The following is a 12,348-nucleotide window of genomic DNA, read 5'->3' as shown; positions in this document are numbered from 1 at the left end:
GAGGTGCATTACAAATGCCACCAATAGGTATAAATCACTTAGAGTTGCTGTTTGCTTTTTTTTTTATAATACTGTAGTCTCAGAGCATGGCCTAGATGTTTTGAATTCATTTTATTCAGGAGTACTTGATGCAATCCAGTGCTTAAAGCTGAACTTGAGAAGTTGAGGGGCTTATTTTTGGAGTTGTCTCAAAAATAGGTCTGTTTCTTGGAGGCATTAATAGTGTTTTAAGAGGTCTAGCTGAAGCTTAGGTTATATTTTTCTAAATAAGTTTACCTTGTGAAGGTAGCTTTCTGAAAATGTAGAGCACACGGTTAGAGCATTTGTGATTTCTCCTTTTAAAAACTTCTGGAGTTTTTTCTTTCCCATAGTCTACCATTTCTGACTCCAAATCCTGATTCTTGCGGATGATAACTGACATCGGCCTTCCCCGAAGCCTTCCCATCTTCTTCCTTGCTAAGAGAGCATATAATACTTGTTGTTACGAGAGTGAAAACCCAGTCACAGAAAGGTGAAGTGCTGTGCTCGTGTTTGCATAGCAGGTCAGCTGCTGAGCCAGGAATAGCAGCCCTGTCTTATGACTCAGTGCCCCGGCCGCTGGCCCGCCGGGCTCTGCGGAGCAGCGGGCTTTTCCAAGAATGCCGCAGCTGTGGGGCGCGGAGGGAGCTGCAGCGGGCGGAGGAGCTCTGCTTCCAGCTCCAGCGGGGCTTCGAGGCTCGTACGGAGCTTCAAAATGCTGCGGGAGGGAAACCAACCAAACCAACAAAAGCTTTAAAGGAGGTCCTAGATAAGAAAAGTTGTGGTTTTCCTTTGGTCTGACTGGAAACAACAACAAAAAAAAATCTGCTTGGAAATAACTTTCCAGAAGGTTGTGGATGGAGAAAAAGTTCCACGCGTTTGAAAGTCAAACTCTGCTCTGCAAACAACCTTAGAGTGGCCTGTGATTAAATCTTTTGTATAGTCAACAACAAACTCATTTTATGCAACCACAACTATGATAAAATTGAATTAAATGGACCTGCTTCTAAGAAAAGCGACTGAATAGCTGAGTACTACATTATTCAATGAGTGGAAAAGGGGGAGGCTGTCTGAAACTGATACGAAATGGTTTTAACATTCTATCGGGCTAAAAAGCAACTCTGTGAAATCACTGTATTTGTTTCCCCCCTACCTCCCCGCCCTCAATTTTTAAATAGCAGTGCTCTTCATACTGTCAGGATTCAGTGTTGTGACACCCCTACTCAAAAGTTATGACAGCAGTGTAATGACAGCTACTGCCTCTTGAGAATCAATCAGGCAATTAATTTTGTAAATGAAATGCTGATTATACAAAGCTTCACATGAGAGGCCCAGTGATTAAAATCAATTTAACAAATTGTTTCAGGTGGGACTTGATTAATAATTTGCCATAAATGCTGAGGATATATGACCAGCATACCTTTTTGTGTGTGTGTTAATACAGAACTATATATAACATTTGGAGTGAGGAAAAAAAACTCTGCAGCTAACTGTGGTGTATAGTTCTGGCTTGTGACCTAGTTGTGATGGGCTATACGTTTTTGTGGGCACGCTGTTTTCCCCAGTGTTGGTAATGTCACTTTCTCAGCTAGGGCTTTCCCCGGCTATTAAATACATCTAACCTTTAATTTTAATTCTGCTGATAAAGCCAAGTAACTGAGAAAGTGTATTCAAATCCAGTTGAATATTTATTAGGCTTAGAGGTTTTTTTTCCCTTAAAGTCTGGAGCTGATGTGGAATATTTTTTCCTCCTTCTGTCTCTCACTGGCTTCCAGGACTTTGTGCTTTCCCCTCCCACTCCAGGACGGCTCTGCAGGGAGCCTTCCTGCAGCACTCCCCTCCTTCCATTCGAGGCTGCTCTCTGCTCCTTCCCTGACAGACACTATTTTTAGTGCATCCTTTTCTGTCCATCTAACCCCGTGTTTGTGTAAGAGCTGTACAAAGTAGGTAAGGGAATTTTTTTTTTGAGTTCCAGATGGCAGCCATGCACAGTGAGTGAAGGTGTTTACTTGTCTAGGAAGCTGAGAACCTCTTTGCCAGACAAAATAGAAGTAACTGGTATTCTGGGTGGGGTTCTGCTTTTTTTAACGTACAATTTTCTGGGTTTATGAATGGATTTTTCTCTTCCTTGTTGAGCTGTAGCATTGGCTACTGAGAGAGCCTCAGGGCTGTGACACATCCTCTGGTGAATCTAGCCTGAGAACTTCAAGGTACTGTTTTTTCCCTAGCTGTATGCCTTGCTCTCCTGCCGAGGGTTGTGATTTAGGTGTCAGAAATGGCAGAATGAGAAGTTGGAGCACTTGCATGTGAAGTTGAGGCATGGGCACGTGCCAAAGCTGTTGTGTTGGCGAAAACCACCCTGTGCTGACAGTTTGTGGTGCAGATGGTGGACTATGAATGGAAGTATCTAAAGCAAGGCCATGATCCGGCAAAAAGAGGGATACAGGCAGCTGGAAGCAGTGACATGTCAGATGGCTGCAGACATTCTCTGGGAGATGCCTGTAAAGACCCTAGATTCTGCTACACTAGAAATTACTGATAACTTGCTGGAGAGCACTTCTGCAGCAGAAAGCAAGAGCTTTTACGTGGCTAAAGGAAAGAGGTCTCCTTTTAGGAGCATCTCAGCTGGTGTCAGGGTGGGGTGGGGAGAAGGGAAGAGAATTTCCAGGTCCTCCTGGAAGAAGTTTGGATTAGGAAAGTAGGTTACAGAAGAAGGTAAGAAGGTTGACACTTCAGGCATGATGGGGAAGGATGACGTGCCTTGAGTTGGCTTCAGAGCAATGAGGGTATTGTCACTGCCAACTACTGACATACAGGTAATAAAAGCGACTCGAAGGGCAGTACTCCTGAGCTGTATTGCCATGTGAACTTGTCAGAGACATGGGATTGTTTTGGCCTTCAGGTGTGATAAATGTGTATAATTACTTTTCGATGTTGTCTTAACCTTTGCTTGCACTCATAGTGGCAACATGAAGAGATTACTTGTGCGTAGTTCATTAAAAACAGATTTCTCTTCTTTGCTATGTTTGTTGTGATTCGTTCTTTCAGTAGTCATTTCAGGTTTATCTATCTACAAAATAATAACTAGAGGGTGGTGGTTTCATTGATCTTCCAATTTTTAGGTTGTGTTAAGGGGGACCTAGTGGAAAACTGGAAAACAAGTATACCTATGTCCTTCCCTCCACCCTGCTGAGACACTTTCCTGTATTATTACTTCTAAAAGTTCTAGTGGAGAAGTAGTTGATTCTTGGTGGGGCATAGCGTTGCTTTTCTCCTCTTCCCCTTTTTAATTATGTACTTTCTGTTTTGAGTGGAAAATTATCTTTCTGATGTCTTCCCGCAGCTGAAATCATACAGTATGCAGAGCCTTTAAGACGAGGAAAATTAAAATTTTTGTTAAATCTCTTCTAGTATATGCCTCTTCATTCACTGGATTTTCCTTCATCATAGGCTTATGTTGAACTTGGCTCTTTGTTCTTGATTATTCCTTGCTGTACTTGTGTAACTGACTTATTTTGCTTTCAGTTTTATTAAAGCCCAGATAGTAGACTTCCTATCTGAAAATACAGGAAGCTTGTTTGCCAGTCACCTCTATTATTTTAATACTAATATAAGACAGATTTTAGTATTGCGTATTCACACATTTTATAGTTGCGTCTTTCTTAAATGGATATTTAAAACACATAACAAGGGTTGTGTTTTGAAACGCTTTTGTCGTGTAAAAACGTTGGCTGAGGAGTCCTTGTACATGTTCATACAAATGATGGCATTATCTAGGAATGGATTATCTTTTCCCCAGTTGCGTCCTCATGCCAGCTGTGTCATTGTATTATAGTGAATACTTGTGATTATCTCTAGCGATAAATTTGTAACTTGGTGCCTGACCTAGAGCTGAGAGCTCCATGCCCATCTTTCTTGGAATGTCGGTAGCTGATTGTCAGCTGTCTTTATTATGAGGTTTCAAGGCTTTGGTATTAATAAGAGGCTGCTTTTTTAATACAGAGACAGAAGCTTTGGCTGCAGATCAATGAATAAACAAAGAGTTATTGTATTCAGCAGCTCTAGGAGTTTGAGGGCAAGCCTATTGCAGAGTGTTGAGTTCATGTTGTTTTGTTACAGGCGCAAATGATGTAGCTTTAGTTGTTGGGATGCACTGTGGCTTATAGTCACTTTAAATTGGTGCATTTGCTGTTGTCAGCCAAACCAATGCTTCTTTCATTTTTTAAAAAACAAACAGAAAAGCACACTTTCTCTCTGAAGAGTAGTTGTATCTGATGTGTCCGCTCTTGTCTTGTAGTGAATTGCTCTGTCTTCCTCGTGTAAGGGCTGTCGTCATGCCTGAATCCCACTGTGTCCTTTGTAAAGTGCCTCCCACTCTTCCCTGCCCTAGGACATCAGTGGTGGGATTCTTTTGGCATCGTTAAACGACAAGTCATGTTTGGGGACTGTGACCAGTATTGTTCATGTATGTAAATATCTTTCAAATTTTCAAATAAAGATTTTGGTATTAGAAGTGGAGTTTACAATGATAACTCAGTATGTATAATACATAACGTAAATAGAATAGCCCATGTATCTTGGTCAGATAGCTGTTGAAATCACCCTCCCTTAGATCTGAGAGGAGATAAGGTATCAGGGAAAACACTGGTTAAATAACGAGAAAATAGTATTTTTTCTATTATTTTAGAAGAGGCAAAGTTGAATCCACAGATACTTTGGAGAAGGTGATTTGTTTGGTTCTTTTGGCTGGTAGTAGCAGTGGTGGTACTGAGTTTACAAGTGGGTGTAAATGTTTTCTACTTCTGCTTATAGCGGGGATGCTGAGTTTATGCCTCCTTTAACACAAAACACTGAAAAGAGGAGCAGGTAATAGAAAAAGTTTGCCAGCTACTATCTGTAGGCAGCGTAGACTTTTCTGCATCTTACCTTAATGGTGGGACTGTCAGTGTAAAGACTGGGAGTGAAATCTTGGCCCTATTGAAATCATTAGCACACCTTCCAATAGGTGCTTTAATGTGCTCTCCCAAGGCACATAATAGGTGAAGACTCTTATGAAATGCTCCGTTCTTACAAAGCCTGGTACGTGTGCAAATGAATCTGATACTGACATAAGATAGGCACTGTAATAAAGGGGTTATAAATTATAATATTATTGCAGACTGAAGCAAAGAACAAGACTGAGGTATTTTGAGGAACTGCAGATCTATGCAAAGTTTAAATGAAATGCAGCAAGTTGAAAAGGAGGTGCAGAGGCAGAAGGAAAATGCAGAATCCACTCAGACTTGCCTGGCAGAATATGGCAGTAAAAATTAGGATATGCAAACTAAATTGGCAAAAATGTGTGTATTTCTGTAAAGGAAAGGAAATAAATGGATATTGATAACTGCAGTGACACTAAAATAAAACCAAAAAGTAATTAAAACATTCTGATATAGTATGTGATAGAATAAAGTATAGGCATGGAAGATGTGAGAATGTACACAGCATCCCTTCATGATAATATACATCCACTGGGATTTGGAAAAATACAGTGCAGTTATAGCAACACTGTCATCTTTGAAAAGTGTTAGAGTGGGTGTGGAGGGGTTGGTTGTTGATCCCTACAACACGCGGAGGTTGATACTGGTCATAATGATCCTGCCACCCAAAACTTGTCTTTGAACATTGTTGGAACTAATGTTAGAAAAAAGATATTTGAACTTGTAAATGCTAAAGGAACCTTCATATGGGATTATAATACATATTTCTTAGCTTTTCAGAACATTGTGGATGAAACTTTCTATAAAAATAAAACTTTTAAAGAGTGCTAAAGCTAAAAATTGAGCATGCGTTAAAGTTAGAAAAAGTTATAATTAAACTTTTACCTCCACCGTACAGGACACACAGTACTCAGGGAGCTGAGTAACGCTTCTGTTAACACTTCTGTTAAGTGTATGGCTCCAGGTCTTTCTTACCATGCGCTGTTCTGAAGACAACTTCTTTTTTTTAAGAGTTTTCTATGGTATTGATCACAGTCATATTAAATTCTAAAATCACTTCTCTAGTGGAGAAGTAATGATTTTTTTTTTTCATTTTTACAGTTGGGAAACTGAGGCACTACTGAAGGAAGTTTGAGTAGCCTGTTTATGATGGCTGTAGGTCAAATTTTCTGCAACATACAGCTCTTCAAAAGCATGTATCTCATCAAATTCAAAAGTAGCTGCAGTTATATGAAGCATTTCTGCAAATTAAATTGCATGACTCCAAGTGAGGAAGTGATGCACTAAACTGCTACATTTTGAAAATTCGTTGTTTTAATAATTTATTCAACATTAGGTAAAAACTGTGGCAGATGGAGGGGTAGAATCCAGTTTTGGCTGAGCAGCATACGACCACCTCAACCAGCTTTCCTCATCCCACTGTTTTCTGCTTTGTTTGCTACCTATCTTCTAACTTGTATAATAAATGTTGCGTTTGGTCCTGTAGCATGCAACAGCCCCCTTCCCTGCACTGCTGCTGACCCGTCCCTCGAACAGACCCATCCAGTGACCATCCTCCTGTGAAGGAAACAGGAGAAACAGTGAGGGAAAACTTGCTTCCAACAGTTCTTAACTCAGTACATGACTCTGCAATGATAAAGTTTCTTAAAGCTGGGGGAGAGGGGGGCGGCGTTGTGAGTTACTTGGTTTTGTTAGGCCACGCAGAAATATGTTGACAGCCACTGGTAGGTGTCTTCACCTGGACCTGCAGCGCACAGAGAGTCATGAGTTCATCTGGATGGAGTCAGTAATAGCAGTGGTAGGTTGCCGCACTCCGTGGGGACCGACCAGTGCATGGATAAGATGTGCATCCTCGCTGGGTTGTTTGTAGGAGTTCTTTGATGCTAGGAGATTGCTGAGACTTCACTTATTCTTAGGTTTCATTCCAGTTTTTTTTTTTCTTGTGGTACGTACAATAAAGTGTTCTCAACTGCAGTGCAGGCCTCCCTGTCTGTGTGTGAGTGTGCTTCAGGTGGGTGCAGTGCTGAGTTAGGCTTAGTGTCTCCCTCAGGACCACCTGCCTCCTCGTGCTCCTCAGGAGAAGAAAATGGGGCGAAGTGGGCCATCCGTCTCGGCTGTGGCTTTGGATCATGTTACTTAATGCCACAGTCTTACTTCACCAGTCCTAAACATGGTCAGAGGACTTTACTGCTTCTTACTGTTTCCCTGGGGTCTTGGAGGGTGGAGGGAAGAATCAGCACTGGCAAGCAGGAGTGGTTCTCTCTGGCTTGTCCCAGCCATTTGCCTGGTCCTGTCTATTGCTTTCATCTTCAGTATCTCCAGTCCTTGGTCCTGGTGCATTGCTTGCAGTGTGCACAATAAGTTCTGAGTGTGCCCAGGTCCCTTGTTGCCCGTGTCCCTTGTTAGCCATATGCAGTGACCACAAGCCCCTTTGGTTTCAGGAGGGTTCAGCAGCAGCTCAGGCTCTTCAGGCCTCCACCTTTCTGAGCCTTCACATCACCCGAGGGCTAGAGGGGCAGCTCTCCTGGAGAGCACAAGGAGAAGCAGGAGCTGAAGAGGCAGCAGCAGGTTAGGGAGAAGAAAGCAGGGAAGAACAAAATGTCAGGGAGGCTTACCCTCCAAACCATCTAATGAACAAACAGAAGACCTCCACCGCTTGGAGGTCATTAGTCCAGTGGACGGAGTCTCTTCAGCCTGTATCCATTTAACCTCCTGACCTTGTTTCCACTTTCCTTCAGCTCTTCCTGTCCCAGTTCTCTCTTCTCTGCTTTTTTTAACCCATTGTCCTTTCTTTGGCAAATTTCAGGCCACCTTCTTACACCTTGCAGCTCCTTTGATCTGGTCTTGCTGTGTTCTGTGCACCTTGCACTCTCTGGTTTCCTCCTACTCCTCCACTCCTATGGATCGTGTGGAATTCAGGGGTTCATAGGGATACATGTTTTATATTTCCTTAAAATCCATTGTTACCCTGGCAAATTAAAATTGTTTACCCCAAAACATGGTATTCGAGAGGTATTTTTAAGTATTTTATGTAAGAACGTAAGTGATGTATTCTTCTGTGACCTCATTCTAAGACATAGCTGAACTGTTTCAGCTGAATTTTCCAGAGAATTTCAGCCTCAGGCATACATATGGCCTGGAAAATTTCAGCCTAAATACTTGAAGTTTGGCGAAGTCTATACCCACCTGAAAAGAGTCTTCATAATGGAAAGAAAATGTCAGACTATTTTAGCTGTAATTATCTGCATTGTTTATGGTACTATTTAAGTATTGGATGGGGAGTGGAAAATATTACACTCAAAATTAATTAAAATTAAATTTGACTGGATTTGTTATAGGAAGTGAGACCTGGAAACAATACACTGAAACAGAAGATGGTGGCAATCAGCAGGGGTATTGGGCTTCATAAGAATCTCATGAGGGAAACCCAAAACTTGCTTTAAACAAGGGTTTATATTTGAGGAGAGGAATACAACAGGTGGTACCCAGAATGAACATGGAAACACTGAAATAAACACAGAGAAACTATCTTGGTCTACAGAAGGGTAATTTAAGTTGTCCCTTGGGAACATGTCAGAAGGTATCTCCAGTTCATCCACTAAACTTTGACGTCTGTCTGCTCTCAGTTAAAAGTTTGAGATGCACAATGGCCTAATAAAAATAAAATAAAAGATGTGTTGGTAGAGGTCAGACGGCCTAAAGTGGTTGGGGAACCATGGAATTTGAAAAGTGTGAAATATAAATAATATGTTACCCAGAGACATTTAGTGGTGAAAAATAGAAAGTTCTGATCTGGCCACAAAAAAAGGCAAATAATAAAGTGGATAATTGCTGAGTAATACCCCAAATTAGAAGTGAATGTGCAATTCTCTATGGTGGCAAAAAAAAAAAGGGGTGGGTGCAGTCCACTTCTGAAGTGAATAGAGGTGTCATGTGAGAACGAGGTTATAATTTCCACCTGTGCAGGTGTAGTATGGCAACATTTGAGATACTATATTTGGTTTGGGTCACATTCCTAGCAAGTAGGTGTTGGTAGAGATAGGGAAAGCTGGAGAAAACAGGGAGAAAGGTTTGAGTTACTCCCTTGCAAGGAATAAGTAGTAAGAACAATATGTAACTGTTTGTTAAGCAGTGACTAGTTTAGGGGGGAAATACCTGTTTGTATTATGGGGGGAAAAAAAGCATAATGTTTTAGTAGTACAAACAGCAATAATGAAAAGAAACAGGGATGGGAGTGAGAAAGTAATTTATTGTCATAGTAACTATTACATCAGAACATAGCAGCCGAAAAGGCCTTGTAGAAGTCACGTTACGCCGGAGACTTTAAAATAAAGCTGGTCAGCAGTGCACTGTTGGAAAAAATGTACAAAATATGCCATAAGAAGGAATCCTGCTACCAGCGGGAAGGTAGACTGGTTGGATGAATTAATACACCTTTTTCTGGGGAGGGAAGAGGGGAAATCTCATTAAGATGAAACTGTGGTAGGCTTTTAAAAAAGGAAAAAGAAAAAATAACCCACACACATTTTTTCTTGTTTGAATACAACTGTTTGGCACTCAGGAATTAAAAAATAGGCATCATATTAACAGTGCAGTGCTGCTACACTTGACAAAAGTATATTTTTTTCTGGTTCAGTTAGTCCTCAGTAATAAAATGTGAGAGTAATGCCACACAATGGTTGACACCCGTCCTGAAGCTGTTATGGTGTTTGGTAAGTCCTGCCAAGAAGTCTAAAAATAAATCTTCCATCCCTTGCTTCCCATCCCCCTCCATCAGTGATTTCAGTTTGGATTTTCTGAGGTCTGTTAAGGAGGCAAATAAATGTCTATGTAAATTTTGGGTTATGACTTGCCTTATGATCTGGAAACTTACTAATGCATATGATAGTGATGCGAAGGCTCTGAAATAGTGCATTCTGTATGCATTGTACTTTTGGAAACTTCCTTTTCTTTACACTTGCCCCTTTTTTCAAGGAAAGAAAATAGACATTTTCTCAAGGTTGAATGGTTTCCCATTACATGTATCTCTCTTGATAGACATGATTTGATGTGTGTTTACACGTTGAAGTCAATGTTGCTAATCAGTTTACAACAGTATACTTAATTATTTCTTAAGCTGGGATTTATTGGGTAATTATCATACCTGTCTTTGTAGGTGAGAGACATCTAAACTTGAGTGCAAAGTTCATTTTATTTATTTATATTTGAACGTAAGTCCCAAACTCACCATTCAGAAACTCATGCAACTAATTACGGTACTTTGCCTGTTTGCATGCCACGTTGATTTTTGATCTTTTTGGGAGAAAGGTATAAAGTATTGAGCAAACGCCTGTATGACCTGTCTGCAATGAGTGTGACTGTTCTGACCTGTTTCTTCCAGTATCTTTAAACCTTTTATTTGCTTGTGTTCACTAACAGGGCAGTCCAATGGATCCAATGGTGATGAAGAGACCTCAGTTGTACGGCATGGGCAATAACCCTCACTCTCAGACGCAGCAGAGCAGCCCCTACCCCGGGCAGTCCTACGGCCCTCCTGGCCCCCAGCGCTACCCCGTGGGAATGCAGGGACGAGCCCCGGCCGCCATGGGAGGAATGCAGTATCCGCAGCAACAGGTTTGTGGAGGGTTTCGCTCTGTTGCTTGGGTTTCCCTTCTCTCCGACTTTATGGTAGTGCAGTGGGTGCAAGGGAAAAATTCAGAGATAAGTATGTCTCTTCCAGAAGGAGGGTGAAGGACTGTTTCAAAAGTAAATACCTTGTGTTGACATCGTAAATGTTTTCCAAAACTGCGTACAGTCAGAAAAGAGGTTAGTTTGTTGCTGGTATCTTTTCGGAGAGGGAAATAGGTCAAACATCATCAGTTGTCTTTCTCGGTTAACATCACTTAGCCTTGTATATTTCTTTAATTTATTTTTTTAATTCTTTCTCTCTGGCTCACAACTTATTTATCTAAAAGATGAAAACCTAGAGCTGATGTCAGCATAGCAACACTAGCGTTGTCCAGTACATGCAAATGTGTTAGGTATTTCTATCAGATGTTCTCTTTTTTTCTCCCCCATCCTCCTCTTGTAAGAGTTTTCTGTAACTTTTCTTATTTTTTTCCCCCTCACCAACTCTTTCAAAAATTATTCTGATTTTTTGGTACCGAGGAACATGTAAGAATCTCCTTTAATCTACGTGGATTTCACTGTTGATGATGCTCTTGTGCAGTTTTTTCCTGCACTTTTAAGAGGAGGTTATTACAGTGTCAATACCATACGTGCTAAGGAAGATACAGTAATTTTCTAGAGTGGGACAGAAACTAATTTATCCAAAAGTTACACTGGCAAATTTTTCCTAGATTTTTTTTTTTTAAGGATTGCGAGTGTAGGCAATAGGAGCTCTGAGCTCTTTACTATGTTGTGAGCATAGCAAGCTAATAAGTTGATGATTAATGGGAAGCAGCATTTTGTTTTGTGCAACTGACTAGTTGCAGATCAGTTTCTTTTTAGGTCATTTATTGTTAAATGTAGAGAAGAAAAGAAGATTATGGACTCCCAGACAGGTGCCTGGCTAGTTCTAGTTATTTCTGTTAATTCTGTCTGCTGGTACAGGGTGTTCATCAAGTGCTCAGTTAGCTAGTAATTTCAAATACACTAGTTGAGTGACTATTACCTTTATCAAGAGTTCTCATTTTTGTTCTTTTCTGTTGTTAAATAGATATTTAGTTGTAAGGAAGTTGTCATTTCATTTAGAAATATCAAACAGTAGACGTGGTTCTCACTTCAGACAGCACAGCATTTTGTCAGTCGTAAAGGAGGAGAAACTGGTAAAAGGAGGCCATAGCCAAACTAAAGTTATTAAAACATATTTTTAATTTTAAAATGAGTTATTCTGCGTTATGTGGAGATGAGTGTTGAATTTTCACTTCATTTGCTAATTGCTTGATAATTATAAATTATCCGTCAGCAGGCAGTGACCTGGCACAGCGATTGGCTGCGGGCCCTATCTGTCTTCTAACGGCATTAATGTAATTGGCCGAGCAGCAGCACGGTTCTGAGCACTAATGCTCTTCGGGGGGGAAAAAGTGAGAGGATAATTATGACATTGAATTTTTATTGAACGGACATCACCACCTAGGCATGATTTTGTTTTGGACAGCCTCCAAAGCTTCGCGTGTTTGGTTTCTGAACCTCTAATGATCTGAATCCAGTTCTTTTCATATTGCTCATATATTACCACCTTTCTACAAAGGATTAAAATGCAGGAATGCAGGTTTGTAAATTGAATTGCCAACTTACCAGCTGAGTGGTAAGTTGTCTTTGGCACAGGATGCCACAGTTTGATTCCTGGCTGGATTTTTACTCCTGTGAC

General features: G+C 40.8%; 1 protein-coding gene across 8 annotated transcripts in view; it reads left to right on the top strand.

Annotated features, from left to right (window-relative positions):
* ARID1B (AT-rich interaction domain 1B) overlaps nt 1–12,348 on the top strand; it is a 325,904-nt gene that overhangs the window by 22,052 nt on the left and 291,504 nt on the right. For 7 of the 8 annotated variants that reach the window (XM_040553589.1, XM_040553591.1, XM_040553588.1 and 4 more), the window contains exon 2: nt 10,416–10,610. In XM_040553589.1, the coding sequence (XP_040409523.1) occupies nt 10,416–10,610 (195 nt within the window). Of the gene's footprint in view, nt 1–9,686; nt 9,710–10,415; nt 10,611–12,348 lie in introns of those variants that run through there. The other variant, XM_040553590.1, reaches the window with a different exon arrangement.

The sequence above is a fragment of the Cygnus olor genome, chromosome 3 (genome assembly GCF_009769625.2).
Source record: "Cygnus olor isolate bCygOlo1 chromosome 3, bCygOlo1.pri.v2, whole genome shotgun sequence".
Taxonomy (NCBI): domain Eukaryota; kingdom Metazoa; phylum Chordata; class Aves; order Anseriformes; family Anatidae; genus Cygnus; species Cygnus olor.
Note: the sequence above shows the minus strand (reverse complement) of the source record. Positions and strands in the feature narration are given on the sequence as shown.